The following is a 22,948-nucleotide window of genomic DNA, read 5'->3' as shown; positions in this document are numbered from 1 at the left end:
TGCTGTTCTCCAACATGGCTGTCTATACTACTCCACCAAACTAAAACAAACAGCTGACTGAGAATAGAAGGGTAACTACTAACCAGAGGAAACGTGGCTCTATTGTAAATCCTGTTTCCCACACAGCTCTGAGCGAGGATGCTGTCATTTTAAAGAGAAAACTATAAGACGACAGGTTATTAGTTTAGCTATAAAGTCGGTAGCTTGCAGAAAATTTTCCTATAATAGAGAGGTCACCGGGCACATCCATGACTCTTCCAAACATTTCTTTTTTCATGAAAATGAGCCTCAGATTTCTCTATATGAGATTTCTCATATAGCCGGTATTTCAGATAGAAGCACTGGCTATATGTGAAGGTGTTAACACCTTCATCTGCGAAGACGAAGGCACAGACGCAGACATTCAGGCCCGAATCTGGACGGTTAGAACTGTTTTTGTTACACTGAGGCCCATCTGGAACTCAAAGGAAATACGGCAAAACGCCAAACTCTGGATGTTCAACACCAGCCTCAAAACAGTAGCTGGTAACTTCTATAAAAAATACATCTCTGTCTTTTTGTGTCAGACATAAATGTCAATCATTTGAATCAGTGAGGTCAAACTAGGCAGTGCTGATCAAATGTGAATCAAGATTATGTTACTGCACTAATTATTTCTCACCTCAAATGTTTTGCATGCAGCAAACTTAACCTGGTCAGGAGCAGTTAAATGATCTGAGTTTTGGCTTGAAATCAGATGTAAAGTCCCTTTCACGTCTTCTCTGAGTAAATACACTTTTTTCTAAATTGTTGAGCCGTAATGTTGCAAAAATGCTCCAAAAGGAAGCTGTATCACTGTGTCTCCAAATAGTAGTTAGTGAAGCTTGCATCTTAACTAAGTCTTTGCAATATCAGTTTGCAAATTGTTTGGCTCGGTCTCAGCGTTATGAGGCATTTTTACATATGTGTATGCTGCAGAAACAGAACAGGAAATGCGAGATTTATGGTCGTGGCAGCGGCCTTCACACCCTGCAGCTCCACCAGGCCAGTAAGGCAGCATTCAACAAACACGTAATAGACCTCTCATCAACACACAAACACACACACATTGTACCCTGTCACTTATAATACATTGTGATGTTTGCACCGATGCCGTTCCCACCACACTTGCTGAATCAATTATTCTGATTCCTACATTTCCCCTCGCACAAATGAAACCCATCACTCCTCACACTGCCTGATCTCAATTACCTTCTCACCTCTGTTAACCTCTGCATCCCAAACACCCCCGACCCCCACTTACAACCCCTCCTCTACTTTACTACCCAGCAGGCATAGCACTCGGCACCCTCCAATCCTGTGACTCGACCCCCGTGACCCCCTCAGACAGAGCCCGGGACAATGACATTTTGTAAAGGAAGCCGTTTTTTGAGTGTTTGTGGTTCTGTTTTTGATATTTTATAAAGGGGCAACTTTCTAAAACTCTTTAAGTGCTTATTTTAGGAAATTATTATGTATTTATATCAGGAGTTAATGGGAGTAAATGGGATTTTTGAAGTAAGAAACCGTTTCATACATTCATCATCAAGAGGAAATCCTCATATTTTAAGACTCCTCGCTGTTTTACGAGCCCTCATGTTTCCTCAGATCCCCCACTGTGGGGTTTATTAGACCTTCAGAACCACAGTAATAAGAAAATTAGGACTGCAACTCTTTTTTCAGCCATGGCCCCAAACTGTGGATCACATTTTCAGGGATATTAGGGAGGCCAGAATCAGCAGGAGGTTTTGAGCAACAGCCTAAAACAAGATCTTTCAGTTCACTTTTACCTTGTGATTTGTTTTCTGTGCTTTCTTTTTCTGTTTCTGCTACAGTGCTGTTGGTAGTTTGTACACAGCTTAGTCACCAGAAGAAAATGCTGGTATTGTACATTTCTGCAAATCACAGAAATGTACAATGTGTACATTTCATTTAAAGCATATAACAATTTCTACAGTGACGCAGTTCAGATTAGGTGTTTAGGGGGTGATTTTTGTCATTTGGATGAGAAGGGGACGATGGACAGATGCAAGACATCTATTTTTTCAAGCACAACAGACAACAAAGTCATGATTTTAGCTAGACATTGGAGACATTCAGCTGTGGTTGTGGCGACAAACCAGGTATTTGAGCCAAAACATGATGTTTTGCTAACCATAATCAAGTGTATAGTAATAAACTTCATTTTTCAACATAACTGCTGCACAATAATGCACAAATACACGTTATCTGTGGTTTGCTGAAACGTGCCATGCCAACATTTATTCTGGCCATTGGCTTGTAGTGCATGTCATTTTTTTTTTTGGTTTGTGAATTTGAGCTACATCCTTTGAACGGCACTATAGCAACAGCTCATCATTCATTGTTCTTATGATAAATATTACAAGCTGCCAATAACATCATGTTGTCCGAATCAAACCATGCATAAACTCCGTGTGTGTGTGTGTGTGTGTGTGTCCTGCATCATACTGAGCTATTTGGTGGGTCATGCCTGCTGGGCACAGTGACACTGGACCTGATAACAACACACACACACACACACACACACACACACACACACACACACACACACACACACACACACACACACACACACACACACACACGGTCAGTCATCCATGGTGGAGACACGGTCTCTGCATCAGGCACAATAGGTTCTGCTCAGACAAGGTTAGGGGTTAGAAGCTGTGTGTGTGTGTGTGTGTGTGTTTGTAAGTTTGAGTGTGTGTGTGTGGGGGGGGGGTTAAAATAGTGCAGAAATAGAGAAAATAGCCCACCCTTTGTGACAGAATAAGCAATGAATGAGAAGCAAAGATCGCCAAGAAGGACACATTTTTCTGATGGATCTTATAATTGTTACAATCAACAACACTGTTATTAAATTCAATCTTAGCTCTGTTTTTTTGTGATCTGCTGTTTGTTTTACTGCTCTACTGTTTGTCATTAGAGCAGCTTCAGTTTTGCAACTAATGGTGATTAACTTTGCAGCTGTAGAGAGGCTACACATACCAACTGTTGGTCTCCTGATTCAAACCAGCAACTTTCAAATAAACAAAAGAACTAACCAGGAATTAAAATACAAATAAACGGTTCACTGGAACCATGTTCCTCATAAACATACCTAATACTGGTTCTTTTTTTATTGTTGGCATTTCTGTCTGTCAAACATGCTGCATGTCCCTTCTCTGTTGCTCTCTCAGCGTTTTTTGGGATTTTTTCCTTATCTGAATCGTAGGTCTGTACGCTGTACAGATTGTAAAACACTCACAAATTTGTGATTGTGATGAGGAGATGTAACATCATTTTGTCAAAAAAATGACTTTTAACCAGGAGACAGCTGTTGGTGCCCCATGTGAAACCAAAGCTCAACATAATATGTGACTTTTAAGGACTTTACGTGACTACAACTATTTGTAACTATGCAAAGCATGTTAGCTTATCTCAATTATGTCCTTTATGTAGGTATTTTAACTCAAACCATTTTCTCTTCCTAAACCTAACAAAGCATTTTTCTTTTTCTAAATGTAACCAAACTGCGACCAATTCACGATAATCACTGGTAATCTATTAATAGACTTTGCATTGGCATTGTTTGTGTGTCATCAGCACATAACCTACTTGTGACACATTTTGTGCCCGCCATCATTATGCATTGTTTCACATTTCTGAGATACTGTGTATCATTTTAAATAGCTACACTAACATCAAAAAGAAACTTCTGTATGTTTTTGTGTATAATTTTGTGCTATTTCCATGTGATCAATAAAAAATCATGACACATTTGGTATCTTTGGAAGCCCAGTGTGTTTGATCAGGATTTAAAAAACTTAATATTTGTGCTTGTTTAAGCAATAATTTAAGGACCACAGTGGAGGTTAGTGTTAGAATAACACATTCTGGAGCTTTTCTTAGGTACCAAACATATAAGCATATTTAATAAATACAATTAAGAGTGGCCACGGCTGCAGCGAGTAACAAAGTGATCCACAGGTTGACAGAAACATTTGAAAGTTCACTTCTGTGTTCAGAGTGAAGGCGGCACAAAAGTGGCCTGTTGTTGTCTTCAGACTGGGAATGAACATCGAGTTGTTTTGGTCTCTGTGTGACAAGGCCTGCCTCATTTGATTTGTGTGAAACGGAGACAGTGGACCTGGGTGGCTTTGTGTGTGTGTGTGTGTGTGTGTGTGTGTGTGTGTGTGTGTGTGTGTGTGTGTGTGTGTGTGTGTGTGTGTGTGTGTGTGTGTGTAGGTCTTTGAAAGTCGGGGGACTGTGACGGAGGTCCATCCCTCACCCTGCGTCTCTGTCTCCAGACGCTTATACACACAGACGCACACAGACGACCACGTTATCCGCCTTCCACACAAACCAAATGAAGCTGAGCACACACACACGCACACACACACGCACATTCTGAAACACAGACACACACACATACAGCGGCACGCCCCTGTCACCTCCACAAAAGCCCTGCGGTTTGCCTTGTTCAACCAAGCAAGACAAATCCCGCTTAGGGACAAACCGGCGTGTCCAGGAAAGAAAGAGAGAAGAAGGGATGAAGAGGAAGAGAGAAAACTGTCTTCCTCTCGGTCGCTCACCCCCTTTTCATCTCTCTCTTCTCCTCTCTTCCGTTTCGATGGACAGACAACAATGAAAACCAGGGATCAAACAGGAGGGACGAGGAAAAGTCATTCAAGAGTGTGTGTGTTACAGAAAGGCAGAGGAACTCTCTCTTTGTGTGTGTGTGTGTGTGTGTGTGTGTGTGTGTGTGTGTGTGTGTGTGTGTGTGTGTGTGTGCGTTAATACATGGCTGTAGCAATAGATCTTTCTCTCTCATACACTCACCTATAGCCCCAATGGGACCCTAAGCAGAAACACAACCTCTCCAGACCCTCACCTTTGACCCCTGATACACACACACACAAATCCAGGCTCACTGTCTCACACAAATCAAATGGAGCCGAGACGAGACACACACACACACACACACACACACACACACACACACACACACACACACACACACTTACACACACAGTCTTGGTCTTGCAAACAGCTTAAACAAAGCTCCTCTAACTGAAGATAAACACACTCTCCTGATCCAGTGTGTACCAGCACAGTTAAATGGAACTTTTATGAGGAAGGTGTGTGTGTGTGTGTGTGTGTGTGTGTGTGTGTGTGTGTGTGTGTGTATTAGTCGAAGGTGAAAGGTTTCTCTTAGAGCATCACTCTCCACCTGAAACAATTTCAACAACTTAAACTCCAGCATCATTTTTTTAGCTTCTTATTGTTGCTGTCGGGTAGGAGTGTCTAAACATTTTTGAATGGGGGCAAAATTGGTCACAATTGGCCCCTGGGCTAAATTTTGGACATGTCTGCTGTATGGCAACTAGAGAGAGCTTAAAAAAACCCTCAAAAACCAAAGTATGTTAGTTTGACAAAACACACTGCATCCATCCGTTCATGATTTCATCCATCAGTCTCTTTTAAAAGTGTGCTACAAATCATTTTCTAAATCGACTGACATTATTCATTCTCAGCAAGTCGACACTCACACAACTCCACATTATCCACTTTGTTTGAACCAATCTGGCAGCATGCAGGGAATGTGAAGGAGAAACCATGAAGAACTAACGTTGCGTTACTGAGTGCCAGTTGGAAAAAAATATATCAAAAAATAATTTTGTTAGTGTACAAACACTATGCGGTGGTCAACGAAAAATCTAACTGCAGTACGCAAAATGTGCAGGTTGAAAATAACAGAGAGACATAAAAACTTAAACTTGTTGCACGAATAAATACAGAAATTTAAATAAGCATATTATGTTTTTTGTATGTAATACTGTAACTTGATACTCTGATGTTAAATTGGCATTACATTTGGAGAAGAGCGCTTTATGACTTGTTTAGGATTTGAAACGCATAGTTTATGACTTGGAACTTGATTTGGGATTTGAGTGCAAAGACTCGATACTTACTTGTGATTTGAAGAACAATGACTTGGTCCCACCTCTTTGTATTTGTGTGTGTGTGTGTGTGTGTGTGTGTGTGTGTGTGTGTGTGAGCGTGTGTGTTACTGCACTGGAATGTGCATTGACCTGGCGACCTAACCAGACTCCAAGGGCGTTAGCAGTTATACCATTTGGGACCCTCCCAATAAATAACTTACACACACACACTCACAAATACTGCCAGGTCAGGCCACCTCGACTCACACACACATTCCTTAGAGATATAGTACAGGGTTAAGAGGAATGACACACTTCCTTCACTTAAGTTTTGTTCTTGAAGAAAAGTGTTATTATTTTTGAAGTGAAAGACTAAAAGAACATTGTGTCTCGCGTACCTGTCTCCCAGCTTCATTATTCTGCAGGTTCATCAGAGTTCGGGCGTGCTCAGCAGAACCACGTGGGTAGTTCTTCTCTCTCTCCCTGGCGTCCACGAACTCCCGGGCAAATCTGTAGCCATAGTGCACGTTGTCGCCGCAGCCGCCCCACAGCCAATCCCGCGGCAGGTCGCGGGGTCGAGCTGCACGGCTGCAGCCGCAGGTGGAGAGCTCACCCTCGCGGCACGCCCGGCTGATAGCATTGACCACGCCAGCTGCACTGATGGCGTAAGTGAAGGCTGTTTCCCTGGAGCCTGATGGAGAAGAAAATACAAAATGAACTAAAGGACAGATTTAAGCATTTCAATTTTCATATTAGATAACACCTGATATGATATTAAAGGGGACCGACTATGCTTTTCCTTATTTTTTTGTCATATATGTAATATTACAATGCTGATATTCATGTTAAATGTGGCCAAAGTTTTAAATAATGAGGTAATCGTATGTAAAAGTAATCAATGTGAGCCACAACCTCAGGCTTCAGCCTGTTCTGAATATTCTATTTCCAGCTTGTCACAGATTTCTTTAAATATGTCTGTTTAAGGCACACTACTGTTTACTTTACATACACTGCTTATAGCTTCATGCTAACATCATGGAAACATGTCATCTTAGTTACCGATACTGTTAATTTCACCACTGAGATTCTTGCTTGATTTGGAAGATTTTGGTTTGGGAACTTTCAGTGGTAATTTTTTACAGTAAAAACTGATGTCATTCTCAACCACAGCTACATTGAGAGTGGAGAGGTGGCAAGATATGGAAGACCTGGAAACAGTGACCAGTCAGCTCAAACTAGGCTTTTTCAGGAAGGGGGCTTAAAGAGATGTGCAAAAATGGAGTGTTGTACGACTATGAGGAAAGGATGTAAACATGTTCTAGCAGAACCTAAAATAAAGTATCAACCTGAAAATGAGAATAATAGGTCCCCTTTAAAAAAATATAAGAGTAGCGTGAATAAGTGCTTATCTTGTTTTTTTATTTAGGACTGTGGTATGTGTTCATTGACAGGAAGCACGGGTAAATGCACAGGGTAAACCCCCCACCACCACCAACACCAATGCAGCAAACAGCCCTGCACCCCACGTCACTAACAATAGACAATAGATGCGATTTCAGGCTCTGTACCTGGTTTAACTTAACAACTTAAAACACCAGCTCAGTGAGACATAACACACAATGGGCAGCATTTAATGCAACATATCAGCTTTCCCCTGTAGTTTGACCTTTGTGTATACCTGTCCTACCTCTGACTAGTCAACCCTAATGATAAATTGTGACGTCACCCAAATTACAAAACAGAGTTTCTCACTCACCTCTAGTGGCATCTTTTCTGCCTCCATGTCAATGCAAATGAGTTCAAAATCAATTCATTTGAAAAATCCAGCAGCACATCTTTACAGTAACAATATTCCTGTTCTCTGCATCAACAGTTTTCACTGAAACTTTCTACCTTTATATACATTAAAACTGCTGACTGTGTTTCTGAATACACATTTTCAGAAGTTATTTTGCTGGCAAATGTAACTTTTCAATTCAGTCAATAAAATTGTCTCAGTTGTATTTGAGTAAAGGACAAAAAATCTCAAATCCTGGACCATTTCAGTTAATCCTTCTGCAGGGGTAGATACTGTGCCTCTAGAGGTGAGAGATTGGAATTTGTGTGAACTGCTCCTTTAAGAGGAGCTTGGCCAAAATCAGTAGAAGACTTCATTTTGCAGGGCAGAAAAGTAAAGTGTCATTTACCTGTCCTTGCATACATACTTAAGACATTAGTATTGAGTCATAAAGTTGGATTATGGATTATGATCTCATCAGTTTCAATTAAACAAGGAGAGGAAAACATCTCTGCTGCAATTGTCGACCACAATGCTTTTATTCTCTGTAGTTGCATCTATGCGTTGCATTCAACAGACCAGTTCATGTTAATGATTTGCTTTACACGGTGGAATACACAACACCGCCTGCCTGTCTATTCTCCGCATTAATACACAAACCAAAAGGACAAAGTTGATGGCCTGACAGGTGGGAGGTCAAGTGCTCTGAAACTGAAAATTTACATGTGAACAGCAAAGAGCTTCTGGTTGAGAAAGACCACTGTTAAGTTTTGTTGGGTATTTTAGGGTGGCATTTCTCCTTTAAAATTATAATAGATAATAACAGATATCCTGCAGAAGTCACAACAAAACGCTTTTATACTATATGGATGTTTGCCCTGCTCTACAATGATCCTAAAATCCAAGAAATGCCCTAAAATCCAAGAAACATCTTAAAATCCTTGTAATGTCTTAAAATCCTAAAGACATCCTAAAATCCTAGAAATGTCCTAAAATTCTAGAAAAACCCTAAAATCTGATTAATATCCTAAAATCCTAAAAATGTCCTTAAATCCTGGACACACCCTAAAAATATCCTAAAATCCTAGAAATATCCTAAAAATTCTATAAATGACCTAAAATCCGATTAAAGTCCTAAAATCTTAGAAACATCCTAAAATCCTGGACACATGTATTGGACTGCTGCGACTGGCACCTGGCCTCCTGTCATTTTGCAAAATGACAGGAGGACAAACTGGGCAAAACAAACTGGGTATCCCTGCATTACATGGTAAATGCGGTGTGTGTGCATATTATCCCATATGTGTTGATGCTTGCAGTGCCTTCCTGTGTTATTTATAGCCTATAGATAATACATTATGGGATGCCTATGACCTGCAATCAACACCAGCCAGACAGACGGGCAGGTATGCATGCAGAGCTGAGGAGTGTGAGCGTTTCATTGAGGTTTTAGGAGCAGGGTCCCCTCAGTCAGGACGCTGGGACACATTATGCAGCAGAAGCCGGGCGGTTTATGGGACTGCGGAGCCCCGACTTCAAATAGCAGGTCCGGATCTGCCGGCTCGGTGTCAGCTCATCAGCGCATTTCAAAAGAGGAGCCGCGGGACAATGGACCGACTAACACCTCCATATAAAGCTGCAGCCACAGAGCCACTGTCAATAGAGAGACAGGCAGAGAGGGACGGAGACAGAAAGAGCAGCAAACACCTCGTCTGACTGCCCGCAGCGGATTTGACACTTACTTGTTGATGAGAGGTTTCCCACATCGCCTGCTGGGAATTAGACGCACACGATCCATCTGAGCTACTGCTGGGTGTTTAAAACTGCTGCGGAGACATTACACGGGGTTTTCCAGCTCTGAATTATCTAGTTTGTATGCGTTTTGTAAAGGACATCGCGTGTCTTCGCTTTTACTCCACAGGTGAAGTTAGCAGTTTCAATGCGCATGCGCAAATACGAAGCGGACTGGTTTATTTATTTTCTTGGGCTTAAGTTTCTGCGTTTTTTACATTCTCAATCCCTTCACTTTTCTCAATAATATTTGGAACAAAATCAGTTTCTGAAAAATTATTATCAAATTTTATCAGGTTTGAGATCACTTTTTATTATATTATGTATATAAAACTACTGCTAAAACGACTATAAAAGATGGTAATAGGTATTTTTATTTATATAAATAAATCTTATCTGTTTTACTTATTTTAAATTAATGTCACTCAAAGTTGAGGATATTTGGGACACTGTATCCCTATATATAGCCTATATGTTGTTGATTTTTTTGTTTCTTTTAAGATGGTTGTATCAAATATTTTTTCAAACACTGGAGGGAGCTGTGCTTTTATTTGGCTTAGGGCACAAAGGAATAATCCTAAATAAAGTCTGTATGACCTGTCTATTCATTTGACCAGTGGTGTCTCTATCAACCCGCTATACTCTGTTACTGTAGATTCAATTTCAAGCTACTGTTCAACTCATTCCTGTCTAAACAATAACACGCCACACAGTGTGTTATTATTTCAGTCTGTTATTTGGCCGACCCTAAATGATCCCTTATGTCCTGACCTGTCCAAACATGTGACGCGTTAATAATCATAATAACAGACAATACATCAAACTAAAACAATAAATAGAAACGTTACTGCCACCATCGAGTAAAAATTGCAGTCTAAAAGGTACATGACTGAAAACTTTTGCTCGGGGTTCAGAGCGAACCTTTTCGTGTCACCTTTGACTTTTTCTCTCATGACTGATTATGTATTTCAAAATAGCCCATCACACAATACAGCTGTTGACATTTCTTCCTCTTTCAGCATGTCTGTACGCATGGATGGATTAATGAACGGGCTTATCGGACACAGGTCCAGGGGCCCACAGTGTCGGGGCCCCGCTGGCCTACATTTGCAAAATGTCACTCAAATTACCAACTAGGAAGAGACTCTAAAGTACCACAAAGAGACACAAAGAGATGCTACTGAACTGAAAAGAAAGAGACACAAAATAACTACAAAAACAACCAAAAAGAAACAAAATGACTGCATAAGAGACACAAATGACCCCAAAGACACACAAAAAGAAGCATAACGACTAAAGACAGATGCAAACGACTACAAAATCTCTGCTTCTTGCTCTTATGTAGGAAGGGTAGTGGGGCCTTTTGAATGTCTGTCATAATCTGCCCGTGTCTGTATGTCACATCTGGGCTTTTGCATGCTTGATGAAATCCCTATTTCTTTGATAATTATTTTGCAAAAGAAAAAGTAATTACATAGGCAAACAAAATACACAATCTCACATAGAACTGGAGGCAAAATAAAATATAATACACATTTTAAAGCTGCCATCATGTTCAAATAGACAAGTCTTTAAAGGCAGGAAAAGGACATTATAAATACACTTTCCTTATGCTGATTTTATCAAACAACAAACTTACCAATCTGCATGACCCGTCCGAACACCGACGTGTTGTCCACTGTGCTGCAGTTCCACCTCCTCTGTCTGAACTGGTACTGGCACTCCTTGATGCCCGTCTTGGCTCCGTCTCCGATGTAGATCATGTGGTCCTGGTACAGCTGGCACAGCTTCCTCTGGCCCTGCAGACGGCGCAGCAGCACAGCAGAGATTAGCAGAGATTAGCACATTAATGGTTGGATAATTTAGCGGTCCCTGTGGGGATATTCTCATTTATTTGGCTTTTACTTCCTCAAAGTCAGGATGCAATGAAGGCATTACCCTTTTTGTTGATGCTGAATTAAAGAATAAGTTGACATGAAGTTACCTGCGAGAGACCAGACAGCTGACTGCAGAGTGGCTGAGCTCCGATGATGTACATCTCTGGCCGCTGGATCGGGGTCAGAGCCAGTGACCTGAGAGACAGAGGTCATATTAAGTCTAAATCTGAACCAATAAACTCTATCTGTTGAGCTCAAAGAGAAGTGCTCTCTGTGATGAACGACTCTCTCTCTGCGCTGCGCTGCGGAGGACAAAGTTCAGACACAAGTTTATTAGTATAACTGGCTATAAAGTGTAGATAAATAGACTCTTTTGGTGTTCATCTCTGCAGCCACTCCCCTTGTATTTCCTTTTCTGTCCTTTTCACCTAAACAAATGCACCCTAATCATACATTTTGAATCACTTTTGCTTTAAAAAAAACAGCAAATCTTTGACGACACACAGAAAATATAACGGGTAATCAGACTGTGAACCCTTTAATGTCCATCTAAAGCCTTTCCAAGCAAAGGAAAATCACATTATGTGAGGAAAATGTTACTGATCACTTTCAAAGCTCATTTGACTCTGGCCCAAAGCTACATAGCAGAGATGTTGACCCTGTATGAGCCAGTTTGCAGCCTCAGATCCTCCAGTGGCGCCTTTCTGGCCGTTCCAAAATTGAGGCTTAAATCTAAAAGTGGTTGAGCTTTTGCCATCAGGACCCCTCGGCTTTCAAACGACCTGCTTGAGGAGATAAGGCTCACAGAATCTGACACTTCTTTTAAATCATTTCTTAAACCCATTTTTAAAGACTTACTTTAATGTGATGTCTTTGTATTTCTTTGTATGATGTGTTTTTATTCTTTTTAGTTGTGTTTATTATATATTAAAATTTTGTGACATTAATTTCACATTTTTGTCTTCTTGTTTTAACTTTTCCAAAACTTAACCATAGTTAGGAATGATAGGAATGTTTGGCTCTCTGTTGTTATATATCCTTCTGAGTATCCCATTTTTGAATTTATTTTGTCTGTCAAAACACTTTGAAAACTCTTTGTTTAAAGGTGCTATATAAGTGAAGTTATTATTATTATTATTAAGTAAAGTATAAAGTAGTAGAGGACTTTTATATGGACAAGACATTTGCTCCATAAACTGATGCAGATAAGACACAAATTGGTGCATAATTAACTCTTTGAAACCTGAGCAAATTGGCTTGATTTTGTTCAAAAACAAGTTACAAGAAAATTGCCTAAAATTTAGCAAAAAAAGACAAGAAAAAATGTTTGTTTTTTTATTAATGATAGCAATAAAAAATATTATATATATATCTCTAAACACACTAACAGGTCATTTTCTTTTCCATAATTCCTAACAATTTGTGGGACATGTCTTGCAAAGTTGCTCACTGCCTTTCAAGCAATGTTTTCAAAAGAAAAACACCAATAATCTCAGGTTTCAAAGATTTAAATACATGCAAAGTACGTTGTTATCAAATAGGTAGATATCTTAGGTATAAAAGTGTTTGATGCTCAAAATTTTCTGGTAGAGGACCCCCAAATCCCCTTGTTTCATATGCAACAAAGCCCACGCCCTTGTCTGCTAACCTGCACATGTCCTCCACTACATTAAGCCCAGTAGCATTGTTACGTAGTTGTCTTGTAAGTCAAGAACAAGTGTGGCTAATTGACCAGCAGCAGGCCTCCATGCAGCGCCATTTGGGGCTCAGCCAGGGTAAATATTGTGACAGAGCCCTCACATTTGTTCCAGTCACTGTTAGAGCTCTACCACAGGACTAGGACATCACCCCCAAAACACACACAAGAGACAACACAAAGTCTATCGTTGACATTTTCCCCATTTGTCATCTTATCAAGAGCACACAAGCAAAAATAAATGGAAGATGTGATGATGAGAAAGTTTGGAAAACGTGTTTTAGGGCTGGTGTCTATTCAGATACAAATGATGGGTTTAAACATTGAAAAACTTATTTTGGATGTATGTCAAAGTTGCTCTATTACTGTAATGAAGGTCAAAGTTAATCCACTTTTTATGCACAGCCACACCACTGAGCATCTTTCAAAAAACAATCAGTGCACCAGCAGATACTCACCACCATGAGTTGGCATCCACCAGCAGCAGTTGGGAGCTGCAGGCGAGGAAGGCGGCTGCCAGCAGCAGATGTCGCACCACGCCGCACCGCTTTCTCCGAACAGGCCTGTTGTCCATGGTCCGCCGCGTCACCGCCGCACAGCCGGTGCTGGAGAAAGTGCTCTGCGGTTGAGACATGGCCAGAGGATCAGGAGGCGTCCTGGTCAGTCCTGGACGCAAACCTCGACACAGTGAGCTCGAGTCTTATTTAAGTGTATCTTGTTTCTTATAGTCCACTTGTCGTTCACTTCGTCTTCTCTCTTTCCAGTCTTAGGTATTTAAAACTATAGAAACAAAACTGCAAATAAAAATCATTCCGAAATAGTTTCACTGTGGACGCGAGTGAAATTACTGCACTTTCCCCAGAATGATCAAAAGCTGCTTGTTTAAAAAAAAACAAGAACAACAACACTATAGTGGTTAAAACACCGGTTCAAAGTCGTGCGTAAAATGGTTTTAGTTGGCTTTTACGCAAAGTGCGCAGAGATATCACCCTCTCCTGTTGTCTCTAAAAAAGACGTAAACAACGCAGAGCTACAAAGTGAAAAGTGTGATCCCGTTGTTGTCTTGAGGAAAGATTAACAAGGAGATTAAAAAGCTAATTGAGCAGCAAAGCGACCAGTCCTTTCCTCTCCTGTCCCTTCGCGACCACTCCACATCTCTCTCTGGTCTACACTCCTCCTCTTCTCACCCCCACTTCACCTCAGAAACCCCCCGTGCCCTCCTCCCTCCCTTAAACATACACTGCGCGCGCATGGCGCTTATGTGCGTGCGTAAAGTTATATCACCAAATAGGCACTAGACGGTTAACACTGAATACAGAGCCAACACTGGAGGCACCTGTGATGTTGCGTACCAAGGTTTTCAAAAGGAAGAAAGTGCGCAAAAATCAATTGGGGTTTGGGGCCCCACGCCCGCTAAACGAGGCCTTTTTCATATTCATTTTTTTATTCTACCCAAAGATCGGTTAACCCTTTGAAACCTGGATTGACATCGCCTTTCCTGTGCTGCGTTCAGACGCTTCAGAAGTATTTAAACCTTCTAAATGTAAGCAAATTGATTTGCTTTCTTTTGAAAACATGGGGGGAAGAGGCTATGAACAACTTGGTAAGAACTGTTCCGCAAATCTTTGGAAAACTATTTATACATTTTTTTTAAAATAGAGGAAAATGTCCCCAAAACTGTATTTATAATTATCATAATTAAATATTTCAAAAATATTTTTTAAAGAATTCTTAGCATTTTTAAGCACATTTTTTTCAGGTAATTTCCCTGTTGTTTTAATTTTTTTTCTTTATACTTTTCTCCTCATTTTTAGTTAGGCTATTTTATATTTTTATGAGTTTTTTCTCTTTTTTTTGCTTCTTTATTTATTTATTTAGCTGATTTTTGGGTAATAAATTGCTTATTTCCTTTTTCCCATGGTTCTGAAAGAAATCAAGTCAATCAGGTATCAAAGGATTAATCATACATCCAGGGCTCCTCAGTTCCTCCAGTTCACTAAGACTTAAAGGAGATATTTCTGTATCATAATGTTTATGTATATGCATTCACTAAAGAAAATAAAACACGGGGAAGGGCTGTATTTTAAAGTAGGAAACAGCAGGAAAAGAAGATGGAGAGTGGACGTTTTCCAAGAACCCCAATCGGCCCCCAAAAGCTCACGTGCACAAATTCCTCTTATTAGCTGAACTGAATAATTTGTTTGAATAAAAGGTGAGTGCTTCGAAAAATCGCCTTAATCCCCTCCTTCTTTGGTCTGCGAAAATAAAAGGCAACGCACCACAACTCCGCCTCCCCCACACATACACACACATTTACGCACGAGCACACGCCACAGACGGCCAGGAGTCCTGAAAAGTCCCGGAGTAAAGAAAAGGCGTGTTGGAGCGAGATCTCCTCAATTCATATCCCGAGAAAAAGACAAACTGGGCGGTGAACCTGCAGAGGAACTGGCTCTTTGATGTGGCTGCTCAAAAGTCCACAATCAGATGTGGACGGAGGGGAGATTAGTTTGGGGCCCTCGAAAACGTGGCGAAAAGGTTTTTTTTTAACATTCACAAATAAAAATGGAAGGTTTTTACTTTTAGCATGGCCTTTATAAATAAAAACAAACAGAAAAGTAATTAAAGGAGGTCATCAAATTCAACAGTAAACACAGAATTTACTTCAAATTACAGTGTTAGGATGTAAGTACCACTCAAGTGCTGTACTTAGGTACAAATATGAGGAATTTGTACTTTACTATTTTAGTATTTTCTTCTCATGCCACTTTATACTTCTACTCCGCTACATTTCCGAGGAAAAATATTGAACTTTTTACTTAACTACATTTATCTGACAGCTTTAGTTCCTTTACAAACCACATTGTTTGCATAAAAATCATAAGAACCTATAAAATATGACGTTTTGTTATTAATCAATCTACCCAAACTTTATCAAATGTACAACTGAAACAATTAGTCAATTAATCAATTTACCATAATAATTTTTTAAAAATAAATATTTAAGACATTTTCTTTTTTTAAAAAAAAAAAAAAATTTGACGTTGTGTGTTTTTGGTTTTTTTTTTTTTTTTTTTTTAGATTTCCTGCATTGGGTATTTTTACTTTTCATACTTTAAGCACTTTTATTTAAGCAACCTTTTAAATGTAAAGCTTCTACTTTTATTAGAATATTCTCAACAACAACAACGAAAAAACAGATGTTGTACTTGATTTGCTTTTTCGCATAAAAAATGTGAAAAGATAAAGCATCCAAATTGGCTTTCGTTTATTTTTCGCACTTAAAAACCTAAAAATCTGTTTTAACATCCTGCTGCTTAACATCTGTGTGGGATGATGACTGTGGACAGTTTCCCACTGACACAAGTCACTCTCAAGGCTTATGCGGGTTTATTATAGCTACCTCGTGACGTTTTAATCCTCTCGTCAGTATTCCTGTAAGGTGTGGTATTTGGGGTTTTCTAGGATTTCTCTGGGAGTCTCGCATGGCAGCAGCAGAGAGTCGGATGTCCCTCGTCTCTGCATGATAATAGACCCGCAGCACCTTTCATCTCCCGGGGGTCCTAAACTTCCCCATCACACGCACGCGCGCACACACAGAGCTCTGAAGTGATCTAACTGGCTGCCTTCAATATACATCTGATTGATACTCTGCAGAGGGCGGGAGTTGGGTCAAAGTCAGGTGGAGCGGGTCAATAAACAACAAAACCAGAAGAGAGGTGATTATAATATGTAACAGCACGAAAACTGGTCCAACAGATCGTTCTGGACAATGTTGCTTTCTTCCTGTTTTTACTCTGTTCATCTGCAGCCGATTTCGTCAAGAGGAGGTGATGCACCTTATTCATGTGCTGAGGAGGTTACCATGACAACAGCGCCCTCTTCTGGTCAAACTCCCAACACAAAGTGCATTTGCCCTTGCATTTCAAAATAACTTGATATGATTCACTTATTGAATTTTTATAAAGCATGATCTTTTGGATTAATACAGAATCTTAAGTAGGTAGTTTATCATGGTGCAGCTGTACAGCTGAACGCAGTAGGAATATAACAGTATATTTACTACTAAGTGCTGTGCTTAAGTTCAACTTTGAGGCACTTTTCTTCACTTGTGCTTTTTCATTCTATCCAATGAACTAGCCTACATTTTAAGAAATATTTGGATTTTGAAGTCCGCTCCATTTTCCGACAGTATACAATGATCTGTTAAAGACTAACACTTTGAATCCTGGAGCAACATCACTTTTCTTGTGCTGCTTTCAGATGCAGATGCCTTTCACAAGTATTTAAAACCATTAAGCTGGGGGGGGGGGGGAAAAATGTTCCACAAATTGCAAGAAATTAGTAGATTTAGAAATTTATTTTAACAAAGCTAGAGGGGATATCTAGGGGAAAACAAAAAAAGATTAGGGAGAACTATTTTTATAATTATTAAAATTATATAGGCTATTTTAAATTACAAAATATATTTGTTTTGTCACATTTTCCAGCTGATTCTGTACATGCTTTGTTTTTAGTTATTTCTTCTTTCCTTGGCCATTGCCTTATTCTAATGTTTCTGACAGAAATCAAGCCCATTTTGCTTTTTGGCATCTGGCTTCTTAGAAATAAAAAAAAGGTGTCTATGGGACCTGAGCCATGCTTTACAAGTCTATGAGCTCTTAACAGTTCTACCAAAGAGGCAAGATTGCCCCTTTAAACTTCTCAGATGGGCTCACTTGAATAACTGTTTGTTGTTCCTAAAGAGGACACAAACTTTGGTTTGTTCTGGTGACTGAAGTTATTTTTGTCTAGTTTCTATATAAATTACACACAAGTGCTCTTAAGATTTGTTATTCTGAACAAAAAGCAGGTTCAGGTCTCCTTTGTTTGAGTTAGTGTTAGTGGAAAAAAAACTGTAAAACGTGTGATATAATATGGATACCATATGATGTAAGTAAAGTAAAACGTAAAAAATACTGAACTTATCCTTCATGTACACTTTGCTGCTTTACTTCTGCACTTTAAGTAAAAAGAAGCATTCAAACATCCTTTCTAACAATTTACCAAGAATTTAAAATGCAGGAATTTTGTGCATCACATGACGTCTTATATTGAACATTGTGTGACAGTTGTGTATCCAAGTATGTGTGACCTCCCTGGTCACTGCCCTGTATTGTTGCAGCTGAAATATTTGGCATAATGAAAGGCTGAGACACAGCAGAGACTCGTGATAATGATAGACAGCAGCCGTGTTGTTAAAGGTTCAATTTGAAACTTACAACACCCCAGTGTCACCTTACCAAACAGTCTTTGCTTTACATGACAGGAGGTGAGAAGAACTACAAAAATGATCCCTCAGAGGGGTTTTCATGTATTCTAACACAATAAAACTGTTATTCTGTTGTTGTTTTTACATTTGTAGATGATCTGTGTTTCACCCGAGAGCCAAACAGTAATAAATAGGTTTCTCCTCTTGAGAACTCAGCTAATTAAAACATACTGATTGTCTCATCATTTGGGATCCGAAGCGAAAACAGGCCAACAGCTTATTCTGGGACATGACCCAGAGATTCAGAGATACTGGACCAGAGGAGCCACTGCCATCGCTGCTGCTTTTACTGTTAACCTGTGATGCGCCTGTTGAAACACAAGGAGGTGCAGTTCAGCCACAGTTAACTCTGCACACAGCCGGGGAGAGAGGGCAAACTGAGGCAGGGAGGGGGAGAGAGCTTGGAGACAAAACTTGGACCAAGTGAGAAAAAGAAAGAAAGAGGTAGGAGGGAGAACAGAGAGGGTGAAAGAGAGAGGGAGTGTCCAAGTAATGGATACACAGACAGAGAGAGAGACAGAAATATAGGGAGCGAGGGAGGACTCTTCCCTAGAGGATATGTGCAATAGCCACGCAACAGGGAGCAATGCCTGAGAAAGTCGGCAGCTCCTCTCTGGATTAACAGCAGCCTCACTGTTTTATTGCCTCCAGTGCCAGCGGCGGGCGAAGCAGCCAGCTTGCTCCTTCCTGCAGGGGAACCAGCTGCGGTCGGCTGATGAGGTCTGAGCTGATCCCCTGGAAGCTGCTCACGAATGATGAATAACCAGAATGCTAAATAATTTGAGAAACGACTGTCACTTGAAAAACTGATCACCCTCTAGCTAAAAAGACAAAAATCATCCTCTGAGTGTGGAGAGACGCCAGGGCTGATTTAGCCTTTTACCTGCGGACAGTCCTCTGCAATTTCTAGTCAGAAATCCCCCCCCATCCCCACCAAAAATATGTTTTTTTTTAAAGTCCTCCTTTACTATAATTCAGCCCCCCTAAAACAGTGGTGATAGGAATATTGAGATCTTTCACTCCAGGAAAATTGGTAATACTGCAATATAGAGAATCAGATCGTGACGTCAGTGGTATTGAGCCGTGCCGGGCATTGTGGGACATTGAGACACAAAAGCTATAACACAAAAAAGGCTGCTATGACACAGTACGCACATGCAGAGGTTTTGTAACACTTAAAAATTCATTTTAAATAATGTGGAAAAATGTGTTGGACCAATTTAATTTTTACTAATAATCGACTTAAAAACGTGTTCATAAATATGGTAACGGTACTTAATTGCCACATTTATGAACACACGTTTTAATTGAATTTTTTCACACTATTTAAAAGATATTTTAAAGTGTTTAACAGTATGGTTTTCAATGAGACTTGGACTTCATAGCACGAGTTGTGTGAGAGTTTGTAAACCGACGTTTTGCTATTTTTAAATGCCAACCCCTTTTATTCCAATTTATCAAGAATTTTTCCACCTTTGGTTTCTTTGTTCACAAATTCACCATTTCATGGGGTGAGTAATTAATATACAAATGATCATTTTGGAGGCAAAGTGTTCCTTTTAGTACCATTAAATGTGGGACTCAATAATGGATAATTGTTATATCGCAGTTGTCAATTTTCCTGGACTAAAATATCTAAATACGTCCTCCAACAATTATTTTAGGGAGACTGAAATATGACAGAAGTTGCAGAGGAAAGCAAAATTATTGTTTAAACCGATTGTTTGGTCTCTTATCTTACCCACTGCGCCAAGCTCCCACTTTTTTCTTTTGAAAATGAAAAGAAAACAGGGGACACGGGAATACATGCCAACTTTGTGCAGACACACGGACGCATTTGTAAGAACCAAAGACCCATGGGAGGATGAAACTACCTGCTCTACTTTCTATATAAGAGAGGCCTCTCTCTCTCTGTCGCTCATGTCTTTCTTCCTTTGTCTGTCTTTTCTTCATGTCTGTTCCCTCCTCCAAAAACACATGCAATCACACACACATGTGCAGCAACAAACTGCCAAATGCAGCTGACTGTGGGGAAATATCGTCCTCTCTCTCTCTCTCTCTCTCTCTCTCTCACACACACACACACACACACACACACACACACACACACACACCTCTGGGGAAAATGCAGTGGGACTTGGAAGCAGCTGTGAGGGACTTTTAAGAGGTCTTGGGCTTTCTATCTGTCTCTTTGTATTTTCAGTTTACATGTGTGCTGCATGTACAATGTCCTATAGAAAACCATCCTCTTTCTATTTTTCACCCTCTCCTCCCTCCCTCCTCTCCTCCCTCCTTTCCTCCCACATTCGCCAGTCTCTCCTCACCGTCACGCTCTCTCCCCCCTGACTCTGTCCATCTCCTCCCTTCTTCCCTCCATCCATCCTTCTGTCAGCTGGCAGAAGATGAGTCATGCCTCTAGCTGGGAGGCTAAAACTCTCTCCCTCTAAATATATCTTCTCTATACTTCTCCTCCCCGCTCTTTCTACGGCTCTTTCTCCCTCCTTCTCTCTGCTCTATCACCATCTGTTTCTCTATGTCTCTCTGCTTTGTTCTGTCGCTCTGCTACCAGCCGCTTTCGTCCTCCCTCTCTCTTTCTCCTATGCTTTTCTGTCTCAAAGTCAGATTCATCAGCCATTTATGTTTCTATCCTTCCCTCTCCGTCGCTTTCTTTCTTCAACAGCGCACCCAGGCACTCGTAAAAAAGCTGTTCTCACGCTCCCTCGTCTCTTAACTGTGATGATGTTAACATGTATACTCTCGGTTTTACTCTCCCATTTATTGTATGTACAGTGACTTGTAATACGTCTGTATATACTGACTATATATTTGTGCTTTTCCTTGTTATATGTCTACATTTGAACTTTCTCGTAAACCTGTTCTCTGTACTGAAAATATGTGTATTGGGAGCTAGTGATACTACTACTGAAATTTGTATGTATGCCAACACACTTGACTCTGGTAAAGGCATCAGATCTATAATGTGAAGGAAAGGTATATTGTTGTATAATGGAGATGACATGTGTCCATATGTCATTTAATTCAAATTTAAGTATCCTGAAAATACATGTGAGGCTCATGCAATTCCATTAAGTTATAAACCAAAAGCAAAACAATCACTCCGTCAGTTACATGGTAGATGATGTAAAGGTTATGTTATTTTTATAAAGTGCTAATTTCCTTATCAGGAGCGAACAGCTTAACTGATGCCAGTTAGCATCCACTGACAAGGTAAGTTGAGACATTGGAGGGCTCAACATTAAAGTGAGCGCTTAACTCGATTAAATTTTGCGTAAAGGTGCAGTGTTAAATATTTAGGGGGATCACCTAATGGGCACAGACCCAGTGACGGTTCTATCTGGACCTGTGACCAATTTCTGACATGCATGTGACAGATTATTATTAGCGTTAGTGATGCCCCGGGTTCAGGAGGCTTACTAGAATATTAACAAAAGATAAAATGTCAAAAAGTGGCAAAGAAACTTGTCACAAAGTAACCAACATTGGTGCAGTAGTCTCACTTCCACCATCTCCTCCCCTGTCTTTCTCTCTTACACACACACACATACAAACACACGCCACAGTGCTGGGTCTGTGCAGCACGTTCTCCCTCCCAAATCGTCAAACACTGGCCTTTTATCAGTGGATTTCATCAGATGACTGTTGCTCTGTCCTCAGTCCTGACTACTGCTCCTATTTTCCTACATGCTCTCATTTAACACATCGTTTTATGTTTCACATTGTCTTATTTAACAAATTATTTTATTCTATCATATTGTTATATTAACATTTACTTGTCATTATTAGCTACAATAGCTTTATGATATCATCAAACACTAATTAATTAAATTACTAAACAATGATAGGCATATCAAGTCTATCTATCTATCTATCTATCTATCTATCTATCCATCTATCTACCTTAATCCTGCATGCTGGACCTTTAACAGAAGCTATTCTGGCCATTTGTGACTGTTACAAGACAATACTACATTTAACCCTTTCTGCCATTTCCAGAGAATCTTTTAAGTAAGTTTCTTAAAAATCGTCATCATTGGGTGACCTAACTGATGAGGGAGCAGGAAAACAACAAACTTCTGATGAGTTTCTGTTTGTTAACTTCCCCTTTTACTTCCTGTTATACTACAATCACACAATGTAACAGTAGTAGAGAAAAGTCATAAAGTCAGTGGACTGACTCAGCCAGTAACAGTACCCAGTAGCAGTATTTATTTTAAGTTTGCCAACACAAGCTAACATTATATGATAAGCTACAGGTCATGGTAGTTTCACTTGTAAGAGGAAGATCATGTTGTTTCCTCTTTAAAAAGTTTCAGTCTCACTTTCCATCAAAAGTGCTTGGATATCTTGTTGAAGAATAAAGTACGAGTTTAAACTAATAAAAATGAGCCATGTTTGGCACCTCAGTGAAAACGAAACAACTGAAAGAGCTCTGGCTGCCCTCGTTTGGCACTGAACTGGAACCTTGGGAGAGGCCAAGTCCCTGATCAGGAAGCCCAGGGAGAAGCCACTGAG

At 40.1% G+C, this 22,948-nt stretch overlaps 1 protein-coding gene across 2 annotated transcripts in view; it reads right to left on the bottom strand.

Moving 5' to 3' along the window:
• Nucleotides 1-22,948, bottom strand: part of wnt5b (wingless-type MMTV integration site family, member 5b) — a 100,729-nt gene that overhangs the window by 4,898 nt on the left and 72,883 nt on the right. The window contains exons 3-6 of one of the 2 annotated variants that reach the window (XM_088072577.1): nucleotides 13,563-13,723; nucleotides 11,516-11,603; nucleotides 11,171-11,330; nucleotides 6,362-6,654 (exon numbers count right to left, since the gene is read on the bottom strand). In XM_088072577.1, the coding sequence (XP_087928703.1) occupies nucleotides 6,362-6,654; nucleotides 11,171-11,330; nucleotides 11,516-11,603; nucleotides 13,563-13,678 (657 nt within the window). In that variant the 5' untranslated portion in view covers nucleotides 13,679-13,723. Of the gene's footprint in view, nucleotides 1-6,361; nucleotides 6,655-11,170; nucleotides 11,331-11,515; nucleotides 11,604-13,562; nucleotides 14,155-22,948 lie in introns of those variants that run through there. The other variant, XM_042511047.2, reaches the window with a different exon arrangement.

The sequence above is a fragment of the Plectropomus leopardus genome, chromosome 22, assembly GCF_026936395.1.
Source record: "Plectropomus leopardus strain MGB_pleo_1.0 chromosome 22, ASM2693639v1, whole genome shotgun sequence".
In the NCBI taxonomy this organism is placed as follows: domain Eukaryota; kingdom Metazoa; phylum Chordata; class Actinopteri; order Perciformes; family Serranidae; genus Plectropomus; species Plectropomus leopardus.
The sequence above is the reverse complement of the archived record's forward strand: the minus strand, read 5'-3'. Positions and strand labels throughout refer to the sequence as shown.